At 37.1% G+C, this 27,999-nt stretch overlaps 1 protein-coding gene across 4 annotated transcripts in view; it reads left to right on the top strand.

Moving 5' to 3' along the window:
* The window catches only part of LOC117307058 (cadherin EGF LAG seven-pass G-type receptor 1-like), a 74,469-nt gene extending 46,658 nt beyond the window's left edge, over positions 1 to 27,811 (top strand). Inside the window, exons 13-32 of one of the 4 annotated variants that reach the window (XM_033791703.1) lie at positions 197 to 380; positions 929 to 1,181; positions 1,713 to 1,892; positions 2,961 to 3,087; positions 3,910 to 4,113; positions 5,330 to 5,568; positions 6,598 to 6,664; positions 7,728 to 7,807; positions 8,242 to 8,250; positions 10,292 to 10,460; positions 11,331 to 11,408; positions 12,441 to 12,553; positions 13,415 to 13,524; positions 15,877 to 15,924; positions 17,329 to 17,448; positions 19,338 to 19,481; positions 20,078 to 20,125; positions 20,282 to 20,476; positions 21,122 to 21,365; positions 22,084 to 27,811. In XM_033791703.1, the coding sequence (XP_033647594.1) occupies positions 197 to 380; positions 929 to 1,181; positions 1,713 to 1,892; positions 2,961 to 3,087; positions 3,910 to 4,113; positions 5,330 to 5,568; positions 6,598 to 6,664; positions 7,728 to 7,807; positions 8,242 to 8,250; positions 10,292 to 10,460; positions 11,331 to 11,408; positions 12,441 to 12,553; positions 13,415 to 13,524; positions 15,877 to 15,924; positions 17,329 to 17,448; positions 19,338 to 19,481; positions 20,078 to 20,125; positions 20,282 to 20,476; positions 21,122 to 21,365; positions 22,084 to 22,096 (2,625 nt within the window). In that variant the 3' untranslated portion in view covers positions 22,097 to 27,811. The remainder of the gene's footprint in view (positions 1 to 196; positions 381 to 928; positions 1,182 to 1,712; positions 1,893 to 2,960; positions 3,088 to 3,909; positions 4,114 to 5,329; positions 5,569 to 6,597; positions 6,665 to 7,727; positions 7,808 to 8,241; positions 8,251 to 10,291; positions 10,461 to 11,330; positions 11,409 to 12,440; positions 12,554 to 13,414; positions 13,525 to 15,876; positions 15,925 to 17,328; positions 17,449 to 19,337; positions 19,482 to 20,077; positions 20,126 to 20,281; positions 20,477 to 21,121; positions 21,366 to 22,083) is intronic. The other 3 variants (XM_033791701.1, XM_033791704.1, XM_033791702.1) reach the window with 3 other exon arrangements.
* Positions 27,812 to 27,999: the final 188 nt, after the last annotated feature.

Raw genomic sequence — 27,999 nt, forward strand, 5'->3', positions numbered from 1 at the left:
GTTTGTATGCTAACAATTATTTTGAGTAATTACCAATAGTGTCCAGTGCCTTTAATTAGCAGGAAAAAAAAAACCCCAAAACATCTAACAACTGGTACTGAGAACTCCTTTACTAATCCTAGAACCCTTTTTGAGGTAGGGTGTATTTACACAAATTAAAGGCTTATTCTGTTCTGTTTTATTTGGTTTCTTGCAGAACATCGTTGAGATCTCCAGCCACTTGCTGGACCCCAAGAACAAAGAGCACTGGGAAGTGATCCAGATGCATTCTAAAGGTGTCTCGGAGGTCATGTCAGGGCTGGAAGCCTTCGGTGCTAACATCGTCAGAACGCCTGACTACCAGTACACCCCAGAGTTCTCCATTGTGTCCCAACATATTGGTAAGATCATCAACAAGTCTGTATCCTAAATAAATCACTTGGGGCCAATGTTTCTAAAAAATAATAACAGTGGATTCTTATGAAGCGCTCATATCCGTCGCTCGAGTTGCGGTCAGCGGTCAGTATTTTGCAAGGTATGTGGGACTACGTTGGAATTATATTTTCATGGCTCTGCTAACCGTAAGCACAGAATCGGCGCTTACGGAAGAAGATAATTCTGTGCTAACAGCAAGCGTGTTTCACGGGCTAGCGGCGAATTTTGGCTTCTGCACGTGCGTACTCCAGTTAATTGGACATTCTACGCTTACAAGGCTAGCGCAGAAATTCGGCGCTTGCACGTAAGCGGGGAATCGTGATCGTAAGCGCAGAATTCGGCTGTGAGCAGCGCCATGAAATTGAGCCCTGTTTACCTAGCACCATGTAATGGTTTATGAGGTGCTAGTGGCACCAATACTAAGTACACAGTGTTTACACGCATCAGTGTATGAGTAAAACACATTCTTTATCCCTGATGCGAGTTTAACGTGTACTCAATTTTATTTCCCCAGTTATGCACCATGACGTCATCCTGCGCGAGAACTTCACCTCCACAGTGATCCCCCAGTACGGAATGGTCCAATGGGATAACGGGATCGAGCGGGATACCAACCAGATTCACTTCCCGGGTAACGCTATCCAGCCCAAGCCCGAGGTGGAAGACCCCACGCAGATCTCGCTCCAGAGTAAGGTCGCCGTCACGTGCTACATCAAGTACAACACCATTGGTCATCTGCTGCCTAACCAATCAGATGAAAGTGTTGAGTAAGTCACTACCAGTAGACTTTTAGGGAAAGGGGAGTGGGGGGGGGGCCTTGTTTGTAAGTCATAACAAGCCCCCCACCCCAACCCCCTATCCCAATAAATTTGAACTTTTTTATAAATGCTGGGTCATAGTGTATTGTCTACCAATTTTTGAAATCGTGTTTTAAACTATTTTTACATGCGAGTTTGCAACTATGCTTTTGTGTGTTTGTATTAGATATAAATGTATGCTTTTACCCCTTTATTGTTAATATCTATTTTCTTAACTACATGTATGTATTTGTGTGTGTGTGTTTGATGTATGTTTTTTACCTGTAAATCTATTTCTTAACTTCGGAAAGTTGAAAAGTGAACGGTGTCAGCCTTTTTTATTTTGTTTATTCAAATGAATAGTTCATTAATAACAATCAAGTATCGATTGAAAATGGGACAAACTTTAAGGGACACATTTGCCTTCAATCTCGTCGATTTGAAACAATTTTATAAAACATGCTTAAATATGGTGCATTTTTTTCTCTCCTTACCCCATAGATCAGCAAAGGGATCCGTTGGTCAAATCATCAACTCACCGGTCATCTCACTCTCCCTGTACGATCATCTGGCAAGCGAGAGCAGTGTTCATGACCTGGTGACCCCTGTTATCTTTGAGTTAAGAACAGACGGAGGTTCTAATCAACTTAATCCTCAGTGTATCTTCTGGAACTTCTCTTTGTAAGTTGACTTCCCTTTAAGATAATTTTCTTACGCCGCTCCATTTCTTTGGAATAGTCTTCCTGTGCATGGCTAGTTCTTAACAATGTTTTTATCTGTTACCAGTTATCTATCTCTTAGTCTTCTGACCGTAAGTCAGTTTCCTCCATCCTTTTTGATCCTCAGACTTTCTCAGTGAGTCATTCAGCCTCAGACCCGTCCACTCCATGATGTTGTCCTCCCACCCTTTTCTCTACCTGCCTCTCTTTCTTCCTCCTTGTACAGTGCCTTGCAGGATCGTCTTTTAATAGCAAGTCCTGGTGATCGTGAAATGTGCCCATACCATTTCAGTTTACGCTTTTTGACAGTGGTCAGGAGATCTTCGTAGGGTCCAATGACTTGCCTGATTTTTGTGTTTTTAGTCTCTGTTAAAAACGCATTTGTTTGAAGCTACTTCTTTGTAATCTGCTTACTTGTCATTGTATCTTTCACTCATTGTATGTTCTCTTTATGCACCTAGAGGCTTTTGCAAAAGGCGCTTTACAAAATATATTTATTGTTGTTTTTGTTGTTATTACTTAAACTTGTTTGTGTACCTTTTACTGTTAATTTGATGTACTTTTACCCTTTTATCTTCTCCATTTTTGGAGGTGTTAAGGAAATAAATAACTACCTGAGATATAGGTGTTGTTTCTGTAAAGTGCCAGGTGGACTCCTCTCGATGACAACAACACAGTTGCCAAAGCATTTAGATTAGCCAACTTACTCCACTCACAGCCAAGAACTCCACTGAAGAGATTTTAAATGGTGTGCTCGGGTTTAATAGATGTCTAATTTGCATCGGGGATAAATTTTGGTTGGGAATATTAATTTTGGTTTGGAATATTAATTTTTGGTTTTTACCCATGGTTTTCACCCTGTCATATTTTGTCATTGGACTTGGGAAAGTACCGAGTATACAGTGCTAACACACATCGGTGTATGGGTAAAAACCAGCGCTTAGAAACCCTGTATTAGGTGCTATATAAATGCATGTTATTATTATTTATAAATATTTTAACATTTTTTTCTGACCGTTATTTTTTTCAGGTTTGATGGTGTGGGAGGATGGTCATCCAAAGGCTGTACTGTGGATTCTGTCAATGATACCCATGTCAACTGTTCCTGTAATCATCTCACTAACTTTGCCGTCATCGTAGACAACTATTATGCCAGGGTAACTTAAATACATCCACTTTTTCTTTTAACTTTGTACATTGAATAGATTTTGGCCTCTGGGTCACCTGTTTCAATTTTAATGTGTGATAATAATAAATATACCAGAAAGATATTAGGCTTGTAAATATTCTTTGGAACAATGTTTCAATCATACTAGTTATTATAACCAAATGATCCGTGTACATATGAATTTTTGGCAATTTATTACCAAATTGTTTTTTTTATAAATTTGAAAAACTTTTTGTGAGTATTTATTGCCATTGCTGTCATTTTGTTCATACAAATTTTCACAAAAAGTATCTTACACTGTTTTGCCCCCATAAAGTGAGATGTTACAAATATTTCAAAGATTGTTTTTTCTTCTGCTGTGGTATGTCAAGGAAGATGCCTAAATTTGGAAGGATGTTAGCAGATCTATCAGACATCTCTAAGGCAGCTTCCATTACAGGAACTACCTTGTTTGTAGAAGCATTATTTTCTAGCAAGGCAGCTATGAACCTACCCTAATGGCAAAACAATTTCCACAAGTAGAAACAAAAATTGAAATTTTTGAAAATTAATGTTTATTCTCTCCATCGCCCACAGGAGCACTTTCAGCAGCCTCTTGTAACAATGTCAATGAAGTTAAAACAAAAAATGAGTGGGAAAAAGTATGCCATTTTTGAATTTAATGTTTGTTTTCTCCACCACCCACAGGAGTACATTCAGCGCATTTTCCTCTTCAGATTGTCTCCTATAAGAATGTCAAAAACTTAAACAAAAAATTTGTGAAAAAAAGCAATTTTTGTAAATTAATGTTTATTTTCTCCACCGCCCACAGGAGTATCTCCAGCAGCCTCTAGCTCTTCAGATTGTCTCCTATGTTGGTTTAGGTGTGTCCATCATGGCTCTGGTCTTCACCTTCTTCACTCTACTCTGCATTCCACGACTACACTGTAATCTGAACAGCATCCACGTCAATCTAGTCTTTACGCTCATTACTGCCGAGGTCACATTCCTTGTGGGCATCAACACGGAGAACAACGTAAGTCTCTCATTACTCTCACTCAGTTTGTGTGGTCATTTCCTGAAGGCACCGGTCACGTTTTGTAATTACTCAGCAATGGAGAGCTGAAAAGCTGTTGATAGTATAAAACATTGTGTGAAGACCTAGCCCTGGTGGCCTTAGACTTGTATCTTTACTACAGTGACGTCCTGGCGCCTGATAGTTAGGACTCTGTATCTGTGTACAGCACAGAGGAAGAGTCCTATATAGGGATATGTGAAGACCCTACCATTATGGCTGTGTGACCTTACTTCTTGACAATCTTTACAAATGAATGAATATTTTTAATATTTGAATGAGTTTTTGTAACAGATGTGTTTAATTCTTCAGTAGTTTTATGAAGTAACCTGTTGATAATATTCTCTTACCTCTTGATAATATTCTCTTGTATTTTACATTTTACGGTAATTTTTCAAATTTGCATATTACTTACTGTACTTTTTAAGTAACGTTTATTTCTTCAGTATATTTTAGTTTATGCATTGTGCATTTGAAACTTCTTACTTTTGTAGTTTGTGTGAAGCGCTTTGGGCTCCATTTTTAGGCGGATTCTGCACTATTGACCCAATTCACCTGACATCATCATCAGAATAATCTTGGATGCGCCATTTTGGTATTCAATGTCAACGTGTGTGATCCAGTGAAGTGCGCATTTTAGGCGACGCGACGTTTACACGTAAACCTATTGACCACCAACATGGTGAGCGTGGCATCAGTCGCCGCGTGTGACGCGCGTGCAAGGGGTCAATAATAATAATAATAATTATCCGTTTTTATATAGCTCTTTTCACACCCGGAGGGCGTCCCAAAGCGCTTCACATTATTACCCCTGGTCACTGGGCCTTAAACCACTCCTTAAACCATCTCAACTCCCTGGTGGGGGAGTATGCAGCCTGTGCAACATTAATATGCGCTACTCGGCTAAACCAATCACAAGAACCACCTCTGCCCTCACAGGTACCCATTTACCCCTGGGTGGAGAGAAGCAAATATAGTTAAGTGTCTTGCTCAGAGACACAAGTGTCACGACCAGGATTCGAACCCATACTCTACTGAACAGAAGCACCAGAGCTTGAATTCGGTGCTCTTATCCGCTCGGCCACGACACCCCATAAGATCTTTTATTATTGTTATATAAATCAGCATTGTTCCCTAATTCATCTCTCCTGTATCTCTCTCCCTTGACTCATGACAGATTGCATGCACCATTGTTGCGATCTTACTCCACTATGCCCTCCTCAGTGCCTTCGGCTGGATGTTTATCGAGGGCATTCATCTGTATCGTATGATGACTGAAGTACGTAACATCAATCAGGGCCCAATGACATACTACTATGTCATTGCGTATGGTGTGCCTGGAATCATCGTGGGGCTAGCCGTACCACTGAGCGAGACTAACTATGGGCAGCAAGTCAATGTCAACAACCAACACTTGTGAGTATTGTTCTCTGATTTGTACAAATCTCTTGTCTCAAATAAAAATCAAATTAACTAGTGTGGACAACTCACACAAGTGTGTAAACACCTGCAATTGTGGACCCTCCTTTGTTCAACTCTTTGTGATAGCAACCATGGACCACAATGCTTTTTCTTTGTGATAGCAACCGTGGACCCATTTTCCCTTTCATTACAGGTCCCTGGTTTGAATGTGAATACCTACCCACACCAACACAAGTGTGTATACGCCTGCAACCGTTGACCTCCTATTGTCCCTCTTTTGTTTATACTCTAACTTTTTTGCAACAGCTCCCATTGGTTTTGTACACATTTTCCCCGGTTTGGATGTGTATACTTACTCACTTCACTTAAAAGTCCAGCAAAGCCTAAGAAGCAGTCGTTTTCTTCAAAGAGTCATAAGAACCCAGAGGTGTGGCAGTTCCTTTGTTCCGGCTGCCATTAAGTTATACAATGGGCAGCTGGAAGGGTGAGCTGTGGTACAATTTGGGTTCTAACTCCATTGTTGTTATTGCCTTTTTATGATTGCTGTTGTATGGTGTAATTTTATTCAGTATCTTCACTTTTATCCGTTTACTATGGTTCACTATTTAAGTTAGTATTTAGGACTACACTTTCCGTATTGTACCAGCTAACCTTTTTTACATTGGTATTTTATATTGGTGTGTTTTTATTCAGTATCTTCATTGTATCCGTTTATTACGGTTCACTTTTCATTATTTATTTAGGCCTACAGTTTCTCTATTGTAACATTTAACCTTTTTAACGTTGGTATTTTATATTGGTGTGTTTTTATGTAAACAAAGAAGCAACAACAATTGTATTATATTGTATTGTATTGTATTGTATTATGTTAATCTCCCTTTTGATAAGTTGACATGTCTTTAACAAACTCTCTGAAATGATTTTGTAAATCGCTGTTTCCATTTTGAGACAAATTTAAAGGATAATTATTGATACTGCTATTGAACAGGACTCTGATTTTTAAATGATTTGTTTTCTCATCAGTTGTTGGCTGTCTATCGAAGACATCTTGATATGGAGTTTTGCTGGACCAGTACTTGCAGTTGTTTTGGTGAGTTAAGATCCCTACCCAGTATTGTTGGTTGTGTCTTGTTCAATGCCTAACTTGAATGAGGACGGTTCTTTTCAGAACTGAGAAGTCTCCCAAATTCAAAAAATCTACTCTGTGGTATTAGAATATAAAGCAAAACAGTTCTCTAAAGAACAAAATCTGCCTGGCAAGTAGATATGGTGTTACCGCAAAAACAAATATATAATGCTTAACTCATTATAAGACATTAATTTTGCATTGGTTGTGTATTGAATTATTTGGTTGGGTTAGGGTTTGGGTTAGGGTAGGCTGGGCTATATTTTGACAGAGTTTGAAGCAGTGTATTTTTCCCACATGATTAGTTTTTGTTTCAATTCAATTAAATATAACATTTATTTTATCTTGAACAGTACATAACAAAATGTAAAAACAATTCAATATTGTGGCGGCACAATCCTGATAGGCCAAGGCTTATGTTATGCAATTTTACTATTTAGAATGTCCTGTAAGGATATTGTATTTACATTTTTATGGATTGTTGTATTTCCTCACTTTTTCCTGTTGCAAATTTTAAATATTTTTATAATTATTTTGTTATGTGCTTGTGTACATTTTATGGGATGGGCGCAACATAAACGAATAAATTATTATTATTAAGGGTTGTTGTGGAGTGCCTTTTGATGACAAAAACAGAACAAAAAGAATTTTTTAATTTTTTTATATGCTTCATTGTTGGGCAAGGAGATCACATTTTGTTACAAGTAATTTCAAACTGGCAATGTTCTTCGGATGGGACGTAAAGCCGTTGGTCCTATGTGTTGTGTAACGCATGTGTTGTGTAACGCATGTAAAAGAACCCAGTGCACTTATCGAAAAGAGAAGGGGTTCGCCCCGGTGTTCCTGGCTGTGGCTGCTGTATGCACCGTAGCACCTTGTAAATGCTTTTAAGGTGCTTAATAAATGGGTCTCAGGATTCATCACTGTAATAACCTATCTTTCTGAAAGCTTGTATATACTCAGCGCCTTGAGTACCTTGTTTGTTAGATACGTATATTATTAACGTTTTAAACTTTTTTTTTCCTAGATGAATCTCGCTGTTTTCATAATGGCAATCAGAGTCACCTTGACAGGAACAACCAAGAGCACAGAGTTCCAAAGCACCAAGTAAGTCATCTTATTTGTTTTAAAACAAATCAAATTTGATTCATAAATAAACAGTATGTTCTGTTTAATAAAAAGTTTTGTTTAGGATTGACGTCAACATTCATCATCACAAATTAAAAAATAATAAAATCATTCAAGTAGAAGCGGAATTACAATATTATTGAATTTATTTCCTATTAGTAATATACCTACCTGTTTAGTTAACAAAAAAAAGAGAAAGTTGTTGTTTATGGTTCATATTAAAAATTGTGACAGTATCCTGTTTGAACTGCACTTGGCTCCTAGTTAACCATTTGCAAACAATTGCCCACTGTGTGCATATGGCATTTGTAACACTTAAAACAGAGCGCTTCAAGTGTCGATGTTCAATATCTTAGTACCTAAATTCATTTGCAATTTTATTCTCTCCAATTACTCCAATAACTTCAATTAAGGCCAATGTGGTAAGTATATTATTTTCAACAGGAATGTTATGATTTTGCATTTCAGTGAATTTATTTTGGCTTTTTCTCTAAATCAGTTTCCGAATGATGAAGTCAGTTTGTTGATATTCCGAATGCAGATGTAAATATTGTAATTGATTGATTTGCGTCAAGAGAAGAAGACCAAGATGGCTTCTTGTTGAGTCAATTGATTGCAGCTTACTCGAACCACCCTATTTGTGAATGAACTCCTTGAAAAATGTGTCATTTTCGTAATCAGGCCTGATTCTTTACGGAGGTAACGAAGGTGATAGCCTCCATGCGCTGGTCATTGCGTTGGTGCCTGTGAAATGCTCATACAGCCCTGATACTTCGGCTTTTAAGGGGCATGGCAGTTTTGCCTTGACTTTTTGTAAAAATTTAGGGCACCAAGGCAATTTTCAAAAATTTGGAAGGGCATCACGGCAATCATAAAAAGTTGCGAAGGGCACGACGGCAGTTTGAAAAAAAACCCTCTGAGTTGCCTGTAAAAAATAGTTCTTCCAACTTTTCCATTTTCTAACTGTTACCAAATGAAAATCTGCTGTTGTGCCTTACGTGCGTGAAATTGGGGTCTATTTCGTTGCGTGAAATTTACACAGACATCGGGACTTTTTGGCTTATTTTCGAACTTTGACAACGTTGAATATAATTTGTTTTCGGGAGGAAGGGCACGGCGGCAATGATGAGAAAAGGGCACGGCAATCATTGCCGTGAAAAATTGGGTTTTTGAAGGGCATTGCGGCAATCGGTAGGGGCAACGACGGCAATTGACGTCGTTGCCGTCGTGAAGTATCAGGGCTGCTCATAGGTTGCCACTTACCAAGGAGAAAATGCCTTGGTGCCCGTGCCCTTTTAAAAGCGAAGCATACAGGTCTGCAGCATATTGTTTCTATTAACAACAGGAAAATGTTAGTAATGCTTGAATGCTGCAAATATAAACGCCTTCTACGGGAAAAGTTGATTTATTTCATGTTTTAAAATTATGCGCACATTAGTGGGCACATCTTTGTAAAAATAAAACTTAATTGTGCAATGTTGATTTTTGTCTGTTGCATGTAAAGTAAATTTATATCTGGAGCTTCATTCTGAAATACTACAAAAAGTGCATGAGTTTGTCTGTGAGAAAGTCACTCAATTTCTTTTCTCTGATGCAGGACACTTGTCACGTCACCAGTGTGTTCATTTTATGTTTAAAGAGCAATTTCTCTCAAAACCAAAAAGTCCTAAATATTGAATTGAGACCACGCTCAATTATTTTTCTTTCTGGGTTACTTTTACAGATGTGTTAGAGCATATACCTGTGTTGCATATCATTTTGCCATTATGTAAATTGAACTGAATGGATTATATAACTGCTTTAAATGGGCAAAACACCACCCCAGCTGGTCGTCCCTTTAAATGGTTTTTACTTTAAAGAGTGGTCCAAAGAACATATCTGATGCACTCATTTTTCCATAGATGAAAGTAGGGGAAAAGTACCCCAAAAATGACAGAACAAAATCTGAGAAAATTTTAGTAGCCCGGCATTTCGACTCTATCAGACTGAGTATTTCTCAAACCTTCGAGAATGACTCTGCTAGGGTCAAAACCTCATGCCGTTAACAAGTCTCAATTTTTTTCAGATCAAAATCTGCACATAATGATCTTAATTAAAATCCTTTTACTCTTTGTCATACGATTGTGTATACAGATATGAAACAATCACCTTTTGCTGTAAAGGAGAGCCTCTAGACAGGAACTCTGTTTCTTTTAGGCAATCCTTCGGGCTCCATCTGTTTCTTTATACTTCCTCGTTTTTTTTAATTGCTCATTGCTGTATCTTTGAATGTTTTTACCTGAATGTTTTTACCTTATTAATGTGCATTAGAGATGTTAATTCATATTATGCGCTATATAAATGTAATTTATTATTATTATTATTATTGTACTTTTAATCTAGCCGAGAAATGAAATAAATATAAATATAAAATATAAAAACCTCAAGATCAATAATTAATGGTTGATGGTGTTAACTTTGCAGGTCTGGGTTGAGATCAGCAGGAATCCTCCTTCCTCTCCTGGGTATCACATGGGTGTTTGGCCTGCTGGCCGTCAACCAAGACATGGTGCTTTACCAGTACCTCTTTGCTGTCTTCAACTGCCTACTTGGACTCTTCATCTTCTTATTTCACTGTATCCTTAACACCAAGGTAAGATTTAGCACCAGATGTTATGGCTTTGGCCTTCCTCATTTTTAAACCAAGAATTGTTCTTCTTCTTGCATTGTGAATGTTGTATCTACTATCACCAATGCACTGCTATCAGCCAGTGGTGGAGTCGCACCTCGGCAGCCTGGAGGAGTGGACAAAGACATTCAGATTCAGGATATGGCTGGCGTGACCATATCCAGCATCACGCCGATGAGCTCCCTGGTCACGCATGACTGGTTTATTGTTGCATAACCACCTTATAGGAATTGCTTTTTGTCTAAATTTGTTTTGATTTTGTCAGGCCCTTACTTGTTATGAATGTCTTAATTGTAAATTTTAAAGTGCTATGATCATCTTGTTGGTGTATTTGTAAATATACATTTGTCTTTATTCAAACATTGTTTGTATCTTATTTGTTTGTGTAATTGCCTACTCTTGCTCTTTTTGTTCACTGTGCTCCTGGAGTGGTCAGTCTCCTTAATGCATAAATATACATGTACTCTGATATTCATTAGCAGACAGGTGACAGGGGTTCGTCTGTTTCTGGGACATTGAACTTAAAATCTAGGCAAAACTAGTCCTTTAATTGAAATGCCATTTTACTAACTTTATATTGCATTGTCTACATTACTTTTAGGTTAACGGCTCTTCTTATTTTTCCTCCTTCTCAGGACTACTTTAAGTTTGTGTAGTTTCATGGGGTTCATGGAATTCCTATTTATGCTGACAGTTTTTTAAATTTATTTCAGTCTGTTTATTAGCTGCTTGTTTTGCTTCTAATCTGTAAAGCGCCTTGAGTGGCTTTTTTGGCGCAGTTTGCTGCTATGTAAATGCTTTATTACTATTATCATTTTTTTTTTTTTTTATCAGGTACGGAGGGAGTGGTTGAGATGCTGTCTGGGTATGCAAGGCAAGAAAGTACAATTTGATGAGAGTGTCAATACCTCGGTAAGGTTAAAAAGGGTCAAGTGTATTGTTTTAAAGTACATGAATGTTAAGGTGTTTCGTTTGAATGATATTTCAACAAGTTACTTGGAAATCTGAAATGACAAAATTGTTGTATCCATAATTGCCTATAATTGTTTTCCTCTATAGCAAGTTTGGTTAAGTGCGCATTTTAGTGTCTCAATGACAAGTTGCCAATTCAAACCTATGTCTTGGATTATATTGTCTAATCCCAGAAATATAAAGAACCAAGAGTTAGATTGAAAGTTTCTGCTGTCAAATCAGGATTTTTTTTAGCATCTTATTCTTTAACAAAAGATAAACTGTACAACTTGCCCACCGTCAAATTGTCAAAACTTGATCAGGTTGGATTTAGTGCCATCTTTGATTAATATTCTAACAATGACGTGAAATTATAAAATAATTTTGAAAAATGACTGGTTGTGATATTGTGATATTTTTATTGTATGCCTTTTTCCCCCATCCCCATTCCTTGTTCTTTTCTATGTGCTTGCCTAACTGCACAATCATATGTTAAATTATCACTTGAATATATTTTTAATTCTAGTTTAGAATTTTAGCATAGATAGGGTTAGAGGCATCTGTCTCCTGAAAAGGTCAAAACAATACTGATGCCAGCATGGATAGGCCTATGTAATAAGTAACTATTAGTTTTCTGTTGGCAGGACACAGACGTACATTATCCCCATACTTTTGTTTGGGCACACTGGCCTGGTGACCAGTCTTTTTTCTTTTGTCTTTTTCTTCCACTTTGTGCTTTTTAACATGTGTTCTGCGCCTTTGATAATTTTGTATGTAAGGGGCACAATATAAGTTTTAAATATTATTATAGAACACTATTATTATTTATAATTTTGTTTTGTGTTTGTAAATGTTTTTCTGTAATTTGTTTAATCTCTGTTTAGAAAACTCTGTATTTTAAACACATTTCAGCCTTTGGCTGCGACGATGTTTGAATGTTTTGAATAAACCAATAATAATAATAACAATTCTAAAAACTCTTTATTGATACAGCGGTCAGCGTTATCCTACAGCAAGACAGAGAATCAGTTCAGGCACCACATTGGTATCTCAACTGGATCCATTGGTAGCAGTCATGGAAGCAGAAGCACTAAAGCAAGCACCAGGTTAGTAAAAACACAACTTGTTTATCAGTCTCCTTGGCCCAATTTCATAGAGCTGCTTAAGCACAAAATTTTGCTTAAGCAAACAAATCCTTGCTTAGTAAAATCAGATTACCGGCAAGTTCGAGTGAGGCACTATAGTCGAGTATAGTCGACCATTGGTTGATTTTGCCTGGTACCCAGGATGTATTGAATGCATAGGTAACCATGGAACATTGACCAGTGGTTGACAAATGGTCGCCACCCGAACTTGCTTCAAGACTCTACTCAATTGTTATGCTAAGTAAACAACAGCTAAATAGCAGTCACAAGCAATGTATATGGCATGACATTTTTGCCAGTAACATGTGAAAAATAAGTGAGCTATTTTCGGGCTTAAGCAAATTGTTTGCTTAAGCAGCTCTATGAAATTGGCCCCAGACGATGACTAGAGCAAGCTAGTCGAAAGGTTGAGACCAATTAAGAACCCACGTCAGCGGTAGGGAAGTTTTTAAAGGTTTTATAGAGAGCACTTAATTTCATATAAAACCAATCCAATATGTATTCTTTAAAAAGTAATTTTCCTGTTTCAACTATCATAACTCTTTGCAATTGGGTCTTGTTTGATTGAATGCTAAAAGTGTTGCTTTTGAACTGTCAAATATTATCTAACATTACTTCCCAGCTTGAATTTTAAAATGTGTATGTTTTTATTCCTGTGTACCTTTCTATGCTTATATGTAACTCATCTTAATATATATGTGGATTTTAATGTTCCTTTGAGACTTTTTTTCAAGTGTCTTGGAGCATTAAAACCACTGTATAATTGTATTATTTTTATGTTATTATTATTATTATTATTATTATTTTTACTATTATTAACAGACCGGAAGGTTATCTACGCAACACAGCCAGCACCTCGACTACATCTCCATCAGCCCATGAGTATGTTCCATCTTACTACAACTACAAACCAAAGGTTACAAACCTGGACGGTAAGTTGACGTGCAAAGCTTTCATCTTGCACCCGGGGATGAGGTTGTGAATGTAGTTACCTAGCACCTCTTTAAGATCTAGATTTGCACTAATTCTTGGGTCCGGTTTCTTAGAGCTGCTTAAGCAGAAAATATTGCTTAAGAATTCCTGGTTAGCAGGAATTAGCAGGATACCAGTTACAAATGGTATTTGTGACAAGCTACTTTAGCTGGTAACCTGAATCTGGTAAGCATATTGTTGATGTGCTTAGCTACCTCTTTGTGCTTAAGCAGCTCTATGAAATTGACCTTGAGCTTGGTCAGGATTTGTGTTGGGAAGAAAGGATATTCACTGAGAGTATGTTTTCATCTTGGGGGTTTAGAGGGAAGGTTTCAGAGGTAACTGTTCAAAATTATTTCAAATTTTCAAAGGAAAGGTACTTTTTTTGAGGCAGTGGTTTTTTGGGGCCTTCTTTTACTTAAAGTCTACATTTCTCTCCATAAAATCATTTGGGTTGAATATACCATACACGAATATGTGAATATTTATTAATGTGAAAATAATCTCTAATAAGATGTGTGAGAAGAAAAAAAATACTTTAAACTAAACTGATAACCTTTCCTTCAATACCAAGACAAACATTTCCTAATAACGGTTGTAGACTTGCTTTGTGAGAAATACTAGCCCTGTGATGGTAAATTTCAAAGCTTCGTTTGATGGAATGTTAATTTTGCTTTCGATGGAAGCTGTAAAAACTCTTCAAATTGTCACAATACTTTTTTTCATAATCAAGACAAATCATCTAAAAAAGGTTCTGTTGTTATTATGTTGATTCAAAAACATTCATTTCGAGAAATCTATTTGCATACAAATGCTGTTATACGCATTTTTCACAAAAGTATATCCACTTAAAACTTCTATTAAAAAAAATAAATTGAACGCAAAATGTATTTTTTATATAAAGATTTGAAATGATTTGTTCTGCCAAAAACAGTTGTACTATCCTTTGAAAACATTCCATGATTTTCATGTGTGTTATATGTGGTTCTATGGGGGACTTCAAAGACCAATACCTCACTAGTGTGATACTGACATGTTATATATATATCCATCTCATAATCAATACTACTAACTCATTGACTGAGTCATTAAGATTAATTCTTTCTTCTATAAACTTCTTCTAAACTTCTGTTAGTGAAACTTTACATTTAGAGAGATGAAAACTCTATAAAGTCTTACTCATGTTTGAACTTGCTTCTGCGTTTTTGGTGTTAGAAGCGTTTTCTTGTGAAAAAAAAGTGTTGCTTTTAAAAAGATAGCCAGCTATTCTTTTTTAAAATAACAATTGTTTGATTTTTGAGAAGTTGTTATTTACTTTCTAGTAATCGAAATGGCCTTATTCATTGTGTAAGGCTGTAGGTTTTTTAACTAGTATCTTCTACAGTTGAATAACTAGACGTGGGTTTACAAATGGGAATAGTAATCATTGGTCTTCTCCGAATAAGTTCTTATCTGTGTTAAAAATGGGCTTTGAACAGCTTATGAGAAAGTTTTTTACAAATAGTGGGAGTGCTTTGTTGGCCAATAGCTGCACATGTAAAATTGAATATACTACTGTCCGTAGTGATCGAGTATCAGGCGTGATAAATTGTCAAGATCAATTTTATTGATTAGTAACTTTAATTCAAGGAAGGTTTGCGAGGATAAATGATACCAGATTTTTGTGGAAGAAGAGTCCTTGATTGACATAGGTTTCTTTAAACTAAAATCTTGTCTCAGAATATTGATTGTTGTATAGAACCTTACAAAGTGGCAGCCATCTTGTTTGCTTAGTTCATTCAAACCCACAATTTAAAACAGGCTGGATGCAGACATATTAGTCAGGTCCTTCTCTATGTGTGTGTGTGTTTATCATGATTGGTTATTGGGGAGCAAACCAAGATGGCCCTAGCTTTGACATGGATCTATGGCCTTTTTTTTAAACCATGGCTTCGGCTCCAGATTCGGCTCAGGCTAGCTTGGCCCCGGGGTTGTTTTGACAATAGGAGACTTTCCAACGCTAGGCGGCAGCAGACATACCGGGTAAATTTCCATTGTTTACGTAGTTCTGAACATGCGCATAATTCTGAGAACAATGGATTTACCCGGTAAGTCTGCTGCCCTCTATCGTCCCAGAAAGTCTCCCATTGCGCATGCTTTTTGTGCGTGCCCAGGGCTTTAGATGAGAGAACGGAGACTGAAGCCGAATCAAAAGCATAAGCCGTGGATTTGCAAAAGGGGCCTATGCAGCTTGTTGACTTTCATTCTTCTGTGCATGTATGCATGTCGGTCTATAACTCTTGCATCCCTTATTAACCTTATACTACCAACAGATCCCGATAACTTGACTCTACTCAACCCTCAAAGAAACAACCTACTAGGTAAGGTCACCATCCCTGACCCTTGACCCTGTTTGATGAGAGGTCATGATAGTAGAAAGGATGTTATTAACGAGTAACAGCTAACATAGATAACTACACAAAAATGTTTCTGATGCACTCTGTCTGTATGTCTTGATACATGCCTCCTTTAGAGGGGCACTCACACATGATATGTCATTTAGAGGATGCCATTGTAGTGGATCACAGCTTTGCTATTGCTGTGTCACCCTAGTGTCATTCTGTGTGTCACTACTATTGTCAGGCCTTGCAGTGTCACTGTGTGCACTTGGAACATGGCTGTATTTGACAGTTTGTCATTTGTGAGAAAGTTAACGCACAGTTTGTCACATTTTATTTAAACAAAATTGAGGAAAGCAGGTAGGAATGGAAAATACACATAATTTTCAAGCTAAGTGACTGTTTGTTCAAACACTCAGTGGTAGAAACATCTTTTTTACTCAAACGTGCTTTGTCGTACTGAAATGAAGATGTGTTGCTTGTGAATGAGAGGTAGATACTTGTTATAGTTTTTATCAGATTGAGTCAATCTCTATTATGTTTAATGTGTTAGCTGAGAGATGCTTGATCATATTAGTCAACATTAGAGATGTTAGCATTGGACCATTTTCAAGTGTGATGTAGTTACTAGATGCATGAATCTGGATCATGTGTGTGGATTAGTGTCATTCACAGTCAATTACAGTCAATCACAGTCATTTACGGTCAATTAAAACAAGGTCCATGTATAACATTGCACAGAGGTTAAGACTCTAAGCAATGTGAGACAAAGCTCATCAGCTTATGCAGAACGAATCTCCAGTTTGAGATAATAAATAATAATAAGACATTCCTGTAGAGCGCATTTCAGTTCTGGGATAACTCTCATATGCTAAAGTTTTCACTTTACAGGGGTTGCTTTTTCTGTGATTTGAATGAGCATTAGTTTAGTCAAAGCTAATTCTATGGATAGATAGTTATAGTTACATGAGTAGAGCGGCCTAATAGATGACTAATTATAGCTTTAACGCATTGTACTAACATTTCACCTCCATTTCCCCCATCCCATTCTCACTTCCTTCCATACCTGCCTCACACCAATCCCTTACTCCCTCCTTCATCCATTCCCTTATACCTCCTCTTCCAACCTGCTTTACATTAACCCCTCTTCCACGGCCATTCTCCTTCTTCCGTCCCTGACCACCTTTTCCATCCCTTATCCCTCCTTTATCCAATCACTCCCCCATCCTCTTCATACCTTCACACCTCAACCTCTCTTCCAACCATCCTCTGTCCATCTCTGACCACATTTCCATCCTTTCATCTGTCCCTTCATCTCCCCCCCCCCCCCCCCCACCCTTCATCCCTCCATATGCTTCTCATCCTTGCTGACTTGGCTGCCCGTAGACTGGGACTATGACTTCAGTGGTAGTCACACAGTGACTTTGAGTAATAGCCATAGCCGTACTAATAGCCGTAGTCAGAGCTGTGTGAGTCAGGGGCGTCAGAGCCAGCGCAGCCACCGTGGTAAGATCTATGGCTGCTCTCTCCTGCTGGCGGATTACTGTCAAACCTGCCTCATTTTTATTTATCTTGTCGTTATTTTTGAACACTCTGCAATGAGTAAAGCCTGGTTCATGCGAATGCGAATGCAAAGGGAATTTTAGTGACGCACTAATTGATACACCCTCTCTTTCCAATTGTGACGCAAGGAAACTCGCTTCTCTTGAAGCAGGAAGTTTGAAACAGGCTTATGTTATCTCATATTTTGTATTGGCTTTATTTATCTTATACTATTTTTTATTAGTTTGTATTACAGTTAATCTATTTAATTTGTTTTCCCCTAAATTTGTTTATGAGTTTTATGGATTATGTTGTTCATGTTGTAAGAATGTGTACCGGTACTGTATATGTGGATGTTGTATAAGGCGCATTTCTAGAAAACTTTTTCTTACCCCACAAAACCGATCCAGAAGATGCGACATTGGTGTTAATAAGAATAGACTGAAAAAGCACCGGCCATCCTCAACTTAAACTAATCTTTATCTTAGCATAATTCCTTCACTCGCAGTTTGTTTGGAAATGTGATCAAAAGGCATAAATGAGTGCTTTCGGTGTTTCATCTAAACTGTGATTATCTACACACATTTCAACTTATCATGTGTTGCTGTTCATACTAATACGTCCTTTTGCTTGTTTTCCTCACCCTTAAATGGTTGATGCACTCAGCACTAATACTAACACTGTAATCAGAGACCTTTTCGCAAATACCCATTGTGTCTAGCTAGCGATCAAACTGGATCGCTGGCTAGACCAGAATGCACCTCGTTCCATTCCTAGAGCGCGCGTAGCGAGTATCTGCGATAAGGTCTACGTGTTGTGATGTAGTGGTATCTCATGCTATCTGAGTAATTCCTACTTTAATGCTGTGATTTGATGCATGTCATGTTGTGATATCTAATAATACTCACCTTTCAACCCTCTTTATACAAAACCAAACACAGCTACAATTCATGAAATAATAGCAGTATGGACTGTAAAGGGGTAATCCTGTTTCAGCCCCAGGAGTAAGTGACAACGGCCTCTGGAAAAATAGTTGATTTGTAGCCCACACCTTGAAGTGGCCTTCAGGCCTTGTGTAGGTGGCGATTTGCATTAAAAAAACAACTCGAGTATGAAATCTGGAAGGGGCTATTTCCCAAGTACTACTTAAACAGTACAAGACTGTGGGTGCGTTCGTTTAGGGTCTCTGGGTCGACCCCCGTCGTGTGTCGTTTTTTCTTTCCAGGACGAACGTGTGCAGATAATTACCCACGTTCGTTCCTGGGAGAAAAAAAAAACGCCACACACCGGGGTAGACCCAGGGCAGCTAAACGAACGCATCCAGTATCTATTGTTTCCTGAGTGATTGCCATGCAGGATACTTCGGTTCTGAATAAGCTCAGAAAAAGGACAGATGTGTTTTAGAAATTGCAAGGCTTATATTATCTCGTCTTCCTCACTATCCTGAGAGAAACAAAAGCATATTTTGTTGCATGCATCAGTTTTCAATGTAGACAGTTGAACTGGCAAATTACTTGGGCAACCATATGCATTTGTTTGTAATAGACCTTTTCATTGTTGGTAAACAAAGTTGGCCGGTAAGCGTGGCCTGCCAAATGTTAGCAAGACAATCAATCGTGTAAGAAGATTCCTCAGCTGAAATATCTCAAATACCCAACAAATTCAACATATCTTTGAGTATTTGTGTATCATTTCTGGCTATCTGTTTTTGATTTGCATTTATGGCTTTCAATAGTTTTCCAATTGGTTGGCAAAAAAAAATGGGCTGTGACGTTGCATTAGGTCCTTACATGTACATGACTCTTGGTGGTTTGTTTGAGTGATTGACTGAGTGATTGATTTCTAAATTCCAGATGATCAAGATTCTGATTCTGACAGTGACGCTTCAATCCAGAGGAATCGTGACAGCATGTCATTAGCTTCATCTCACTCCTCGGATGAAGAGGAAGAAGGGGTGGATCTATGGAAGACAGGCCCCACAAAGGTCAACCTTCCAGGTAGGTATCCAACTCTCTACAGGGCCCAAATTCCATAGAGCTGCTTAAGCACAAAAGTTTGCTTAAGCAAAAAAATCCTGGCTAAATAAAATCACTTTACCGGCCAAGACTCCACTCAATTGTTATGCTAAGTAAACAACAGCTAAATACCAGTCACAAGCAATGTATGTGGCATGAAATTTTGGCCAGTAACATGTGAAAAATAAGCGAGCTTGTTTCAGGCTTAAGCAAATTTTTTTAGCTAAAGCAGCTCTATGAAATTGGCCCCGGACCCCTCACCAACACAAACACCCTGGGCCCAGTTTCATATAAGTTGATACATGTAAGCAAAACATACATGTACTGTTTAGCAAATATCTTGGCTTTCTTTAAAATACTTTTTTTTCAGATTTGAGGAAGAAAAGTCTACTTGTTTTGTTCTTTTGCATTTTGTACTGGTTGTTTTTCCATTTTTGTTTGATTGTTGTCTACTTGGATTTTGATGTTTTTATCTTGTAAATGACATGTAACTTGACCTTTTTGGTCACAGTCGTATGATGTTATACTAATATACCAATACCAACTTATTTAAATAATGTTTATGTTTTCTTTGACAGATAATATTACCTCCCATGGTTTAGGACCAATACACAGCACACCAAAAGGTGAGTGTATCTTCATTGATGCCGTTCTGTTGAGGATTCCGTCAATTTAAGATACTTTCATTCATAATTTCAATTTTTTTTGTACACTGTACATTTCGGCTTATAGCCGCTGTATTGCAGAATTTTAATAAACCATGAGTAATACTATTGCTACAGGTGTCACAGTCCTACCTCCAGATAACATTGACATCAAGAGGAAGTGGCCAGGGGAGCCCTACATGGGTGAGATGGAGACCAAACCGACCCAGCGAGCAGAGCTGAGTATTCTAGATCCTAGGTTCCCGTTGGATAATGATCGGGATAACAGCGTGACAGGGAGTGTCACTGGAAGTGTCAATGGAAGTATAAACGGTGAGTCTTCGTTGGCTACTAGCTACTTATCAAGGAATTATACTTAGTACAGCTTATTGTTGAACTGTTTCTTAACAAGTGTTTTCTTTGGTCAAAGATAATTGCACGCCTGTCTTTGTCCAACCTGTCTCTCCGTTAAATATTGAAATTGTTCTGGTTTTGTTTGTACTTGTAAGATACTTCACTGCAAGCCTCGGCTTCTAGAAGATGTCTCCATACTTATTTAGTGTGCTGTCTTTCACACACCTAACACAACTTGTTATTATTTATATCAAATTCCCGCATTTGCATTGTTCACATTTTTTTTTCCCTTCAAAAAAGTATGGAAATAAATGTGAGTTTGAATTGAATTGAATATTGTACTGTGATTTTTGTTACTGCTTTGATCTCTTTGTATTTGTAATTTGATTTCAGTCTTAGGTGCTCCCCTACAGAAGGCCTTGTCCTCTGGGATGACACCCTTCCAAACCTACCTATGTCTCATATTTTCTTGTTAAAATTTGTATACAACATGTGTATAACTTTATATTGCCTTGTGTATTACAAACTTAAGTTATTTGTTGTATGTATGTTAATAAAAACTGGACAATTTGGATTGGAACAAAAACACAATTACTAAGCCGTTTTGTTTCATGTTTCAAACAGGGAGCAACCGAAACTTGATAGTTTCCCACGTCTCGGCCCGACCTGACATCCTCCCCTTGAAGGGGATCATGAAGACCCCTGGCTCATCCCACAAGGGATCATCTCATGGGTCAGGATCAGGATCAGGTTCTAATGCTAGCCTGACTAAGATCCCGATGTCACTGACGACTACCCCGGATAAATACGGACCGGGTCTGGGTATTCAGTTCCCTCCAGAGCAAAGGAGTCAAGACTCAGAATCAGAGTAAGTAGTTTGTCTCCTTTTAAAGGGTCTGTTTACTTTTTGTAGGACTTAAAACACAATGTCTACAGATTTACATCAAACTCACACAGTTTGAAGATAATTGTAGTAGAAAGCTTCCCTTAAAATTTTACTTGCTGAGGTGCTGTAGATTTTTTTAAATGAGTAAAACAAGTCACGGTGTAAGTTTAATCTAAATCTGTCGGTTTTGTGTTACAAAAGGTACACAGATCCGCAGAACAAATTTTTGTTTAGCATCCTCCTTTTTTGAAAAACGGAAGGATAAGGGCCTTCCCCCCCCCCCCTCAAAATGGCCGCTGACTCAATTTTAAAGATAACCGGCTGGGCTATTTATGATTTTTTTTTCTGAGACCATTGAAATCCATTGAAATCCTTATTTTATTGGGAAAAACAAAAAAAAAAGTTTTTATAAAAAGAATGTTTAAAATAAGGAAGCGGCCTCCATAAAGTTAGTTTTTCAATATATTATATTGCATTTGTAGGTAGACCTTTTTTTATGTAATTCTCAGTCGACCTTGTCTTTCGTTGTCCATCATCCAAGAGAAATATTTGGCCTATGTGGCCAACTGATAAACTAACTTTTGTCAGTTAACTAAACTTACCTGCCAACTACTAAATCTACCCTATCTCGCAATCAGACTTGTGTTATTAAGTTCGCTGTTTTTGCATCTCTTCATTCTATACCATTATTTTATCATAGGATTATCTACTGAGCTTACTGGATTACTCCAAGGATTAACTCCACCCTATAAAGACATGACTGGATGGAAGACATTGGGATTAATAAAGGGAGATTAAAGCTCAAGTTTGGGTGGATGTTTGAATCAGAATTAAACAGAATGAATAAACACCCCATGCCTTATTTAAAAAGTCATGCGCTAAATTATTGTAATTGCAAATGTGTTAAATGTTGATCACAGTGGGAAGAAAAAATTCCATGTGGCTTGTTGGTTATTAAAGTCTCTCTGGTGTGGAAAGTGATGATGTCATAAAACAGTGTATCCAAACCGCTATTATTTTGTTGTTGTTGTTGTTGTCGTTGTTGTTGTTGGTTGTTTGCACAAGCTTTGATTTATCAGCACATGGTCAAGAAATGGAGTTTGTGTTGACGCAGTTTGTTTACTTGAATATCTGATGATCTAAAAGAAGTCGTTATAAAACACTCAGTATTGATGCTTCTGTTTTAGATTTAAAGGCTAAAGTAATGAAAGTTGTCAACATAAACTAATTTCACTGACTATTGCCAGAGCACATGCTTACAACTTGATCTTTTTCAGGAGGTTGATGTTGATGTAACTGTTCTCTGTTACTATATTATGTTTTGATTGATCTGCTATTTATATCAAAGAATCCACCAAGACAACATAAGAGCAAGTTTGAGCAAGGGACTATAGTTGACTATTGTCGACCATTGGGTGATTTTGCCTGGTACCCAGGATGTATTTCATGCATAGGTTAACATGGAATATTGACTAGTGGTTGACAAATGGTTGCTACTCTAACTTGCCCATAATCATCAAATTGCCATATTGCATGACTGTGTTTTGTTTTCTTGATTTGAGCATTTTTATTTGATACAGTCGTTATAATTTTTGCTTTTCTTTTCCTTTCCCCCTATTTCTCCCTGTGCTGTGTTTTCCTTTGTGTTATTTCCCCCCTACAGTGGTAGCAGTAATGAGACGTCAGTATGACCTACAGTTCACATCAGCACCATTGCTTTGTAAAGAACTGCATGTTGTGTGTGTCCACAAAAAAAAAATTATGTCGTTTCTGTCTTTGATAAAATAAAGAAATTGTGTACAGCTGCTGCCTATATACAACTTGAGAGAATCGGAGAGACTTTTTGTACATACAAAATAAATATTCTAAATGTATACATTTTTTTTGTACAATTTCCTTTTTTTCCTCTGTAAATTTTTGCTTTTCCTTTTTTTAAAAGTGTGTGGTTGTTTACAGCAACTTCCATCTAGGATGGGTTGTTGTGTATAATATTGAATAATAATGTGTGATTGGAAGCTTATATGATGTCTGTGGTGTATTTTCAACTCTGATGGTGCATTATGTGTTTGATTGAACATTGTGTCTTAAATGTAGGACATTTTTTAAGGCAGGCAAAAGCCACCTTTGTATTTTAAAGGTAATTCATGATGTCGTTTTATCGATGCTCTCTCTGTTTTATTTTTCTATTAGTTCACTCCCATTTTGTTTTTAACAATGACAGTTTTATAAATGTATAAAATGGGATGTGATTTCAAACGGTGCTTTGGTTTAAGATTTTTGAGAAAAAAAAGCTTACGCCAAGGTTGTTTTTTCATTTCTGTCTGCGTTAAAATTTTGTTTTTTATCTGCTAGGTGATATGTGTTGAACATACCTTGGGATTTTTAAAACCAAAGATTTTTTTTCTTCAGATTTCACAATTACATGAGGGATGAGCAGAATGGTTTTGGTTTTATTCAGTACGTCTTGTTTTCCCCAATAGCACTGAAAGCACTGAGTAATCACACATCGGTGTAAGGACAAAACCAATAATGAAAACAGTTTTTCAAATAAATGAGTCATGAAGTAATGGAAAGATCGGTTGCAGAATTCTCGCAAGGAAATGGAATGACTGGGTTGTGTACATGTACATCGTGCTGAGTAGATCAGAATTGTACTGTCTTAGAGAACAATTTGGGCCTTCTTTCTATAACCCCTCAAAAAGACCCTTTACAACAAACATGAACTGGTTGAAATTGAAGGTCAGTTTCATTGTTGATTGTGTGAAGAAAGGTGAACAAATTTGAGTCACCCGACTTGTAACTCTTCTTAAAGATGGGTTTGACGCAGTCTGATTTCAATTCAGTTCAGTCGTTCATTTATGCTCACATTAAATAAACACATGTGGATTCCATTGGAAACTGTGAAGTATTTTACCGTGAAAAGGCTTTGGTTTATAAAACTTGTACAAAATAAATGTACACGAGACTGTAGGCCTAATTGACATCCAAATCATGCTCTTGTCATTTGAGGGGGAACAATTGATTGAAGAACAAAAGATAAGTTAATCTAAAACAATTCCTGTAATTATGAAATCATCCAAATTGATCAAGACACCATAATTTTTTCTATAAATAATAAAACTTATGTTTTTTTAGAATAATAATTTCAAGGTAGCAGGGAGTCTTAATAGTTGTACTGCAAATTATGTTTTTTTTTTTCTTAGATTACCTTGCCAAATTATTCCTCTGCTTTGTATAAAAATTTAAGTACTACTGTTCTGCCCTCAAGATGGGCTGGACGAATACCAGTACGAATCAATGAGAAGTTTCTGTATATATTATGTATATGATTCCGGTATTAGGCGTGCATCTAAGCTTCTGAAATTACTTAAGAAATTTGTATTTATAAGGCTTGGTAATGATTTTAATGATTGTTTTTTCATCAAGTTTTGCTAGGAGGTGCTTTATAAGTAGCTTTAGTATTTTGATTTGGGACGGTTTGCATAAATTAATTGAGAAAGTTTTAGAAGCATAGATTGGCTTTTTAGTTTGAAAGGTCAAACCAATAAGGTTTATGATTTGCATATATAGATGACTAAATTTTTGGTGTTCTCTTATTCTCCTTCTTTGAAAAGAATTTGCAATACAATATAAAGTCTTCTGTCCCGCCAAGTAATTGGTTGTTTTTTAAATAAAAATTGTTTTTTGAAGCTTCTGAACTGAAACCTCTAACCACTACTGTTGCAATCTATTACTATAGTACTTTTTCTGGACCAATTTGTTCAATCCCTCCCCTAATAACAAAAGTCAAGAAAAACAACATTTCTGAGAATTTCTCGAAGGTTTTGGCTTAAGAATGAACCGATTCCCGGATGATAGTGTCTGGTCCCCCCCCCTTTTCTGGTGCTTTTTAAAGTATTCAATTGTAATCAAAGCAATATCAATCTTAATCTTCTGAGTGTTTTTCCATCGATCCCCCATCTCCCTGTATTAATAACATCTTTCTATGCCTTCTCATTATAACACTATCCATTCAAAACGACAGACTTCAAACTGTGGGCTTAATTGCAAAGATCGCCAAAATACATTGGCAGAGGTTCACTTGAACTTTGTTTAAAAAAAATTGCTAACTGCTGACGGCCAATTTGATTGAATGGCTAAAGCATGCACAAAGTTACTATTAAGCACAGACGCATTGTTCCATAGTAGGAACAGGTCACAAGTCACATTTGTAGTTAATGTAATTTATGACTAATCTTCGCGATCATTTCTCCAATCTCACTGATCTGCAAAGAGTACACATGATTGACTAATAACAAACTCGCCTAGCATAAATTGTTTTCTCAACCATTTTGCCAGTTGTTGACTGCTGCGCTGGTTTGCTAAGCAAACAAAATTGTTAAGCATTTTTTTTATACTTGCAGCTGCATTATGAAATAAGGCCCAGAGCTGGTCTCCAAAATTGTTGACTAACGTTTTGTTGATTAAGCAACTATGCAATGTGTTAAGTTATGAACACTTTGCACTGGATGGCACAACATCAGTGACGTCTTCTTAGTGGGGGTACTCAAGTGGAAAAGTTATCAGAGTTGAGTTGCTTTATAAATCCTCAACTTGATGTTTGCGTTTGGTTATTAATTTCCACTCAAGTAAACAACAAGTCACAAAACATTGGCTCTGAAGAAAATAAAACAGGGTGGGTGTATTCATGCAAAACTAGGATCCTGAATTTTGTTTTATATTACTTGTATAACTTGCAGTTTATATGACCCCGATACTGTATTTTGCGTTATTATTTGATGATGCACCTCTTAACAAATGGTGCAGATTTGACTTGTTTTTATTGAATGACTTTGTAATTTTTCTAATCAACGCAATGAAGCTTCCTTTAATCTGATTTCTTAATCTTCCATTGATGGATTCCACCTATGTTTAAACCAGCCAAGCCTTCTCAATTCCTATCCAAGCCATTATCATTATTAAGTTTTTTTTATCTGATGGGTTATTCCGATGGGAATATTTTGTAATAGTTGGAGTGGTATTTAAAGTAATGACCTCAAAATACTTGGGGTCGTCTTTTGTACATATTCAATTTCTCATCATGTGTGTTCAAGCAACTTGAATGTTTAGTAGTACTTTTAACATGTTTATGAAATCATGGTATAAAAAATGCAGTATAAATCTACAGAGAAATTCACCCAAAATTGTCGGAGCGGTTTCACGATCTCATTTAACTGATAACGACACAAGCGGGACGAAAATTAATTACTTGAAATTTGTACAAAAAAACACAAAAAATAATGAAAATTATATATTGAAATCATGCATATGTCCAAATTTGGTGTTTGTCGCATAGAGATATATATGTACAATATGAATAGAAACAGCTTCTAGTACTTATGAACATGCTGAGAAAATACATTAACTGTAATTTGTAGAAGTGTAGTTAGATTATGTGTTTTATTGGACAGTACTTTCAGGGCCAACTGTTCAGAGAGTTACATTTTGAAATGATTGTCAAAACCAATTGCATCTTTGGCCAAGTCTGTTTGTATCTTCAGCTACAGTAATAGACCTAATGCATTGACGTCATCCTGCCGCCATCTAGAGGTAAAAACGAACAGATTTGTATACGCAACAATAAAAACTAACAGATTTGTATGCGCGGCGCACAGAATTGGCCAATTAACGGCCGTTTTTTGTTTTACCTCTAGGTAAGGGCCCCATACTGGTATGACATCACGTGCATAAAGTCGATAAGATCTTATCACTTCACTCATGGCCTGATAGACCTTTACAGACCATCTCAGTGATAGTTGCTGACTTCAAACATGATTAAGGAACTGTGGATTGAAAGAGGGCCGACCATCTTTCATTCTAAGCCTCATGCAGGGTATGGACCTTTGCTTTTATTCACCAACTAGTGCTTGGCAAGCTAGTGCTAAACTGAAATGTGGGTGGATTTAAAAGACCAAGAAAAGGGGTCTAGGCATTTACTCATTACAAATAAACGAAGATGGTTTCTTGTCCTGTAAGGGCTATGGGCCCCCTGTGTGAGTCGTGTTGAAGTATACGTTCATAAAGAATGTGACGTAGCCAAGGATGCTGTAAAAAAAACACAGCTTGATTGTCTTGGCTATGGTTTTGAAAAAAACAACCAATTTCTCTCAATGTACTAAAATTATAACCAGAAAACCACAAGATTAGTTAACAAACCAGCATAGCAAACACATTCCCAGCTTCCAGCTTTATATATATTTCACTTCCTGTGGGTTGAGAACTAAGTAGTTAATCTCTGTTAAATGCTTTATTGTGTATTGCGGTGGTGCAGAACTTCATGAGTGTATTATAAGGTACAGTGGCACTGATAAATAGTGGCACTTTAACGCTCCAGTTTAAGGATCCTCATTAAAATATCCATCAAATTTGGAGGAAAATTTGTGAAAATATAGTGTGATCGGTTGCGTCCTTTCTTGGTGTGTTGAATTTGTCCTGTCTGTATATATTTGGTTTGCGGTAACACTATGTGTGTGTCTACTTGTCAGGTAGACTTTGTTCTTGGAGAACTGTCTTGCTATATACATGTATTGTACAACCACAGAGTAGATTTCAGATTATTTTGGGACTTCTCAGTTCT

Source organism: Asterias rubens, chromosome 2 (assembly GCF_902459465.1).
Source record: "Asterias rubens chromosome 2, eAstRub1.3, whole genome shotgun sequence".
Classification (NCBI taxonomy): Eukaryota; Metazoa; Echinodermata; class Asteroidea; order Forcipulatida; family Asteriidae; genus Asterias; species Asterias rubens.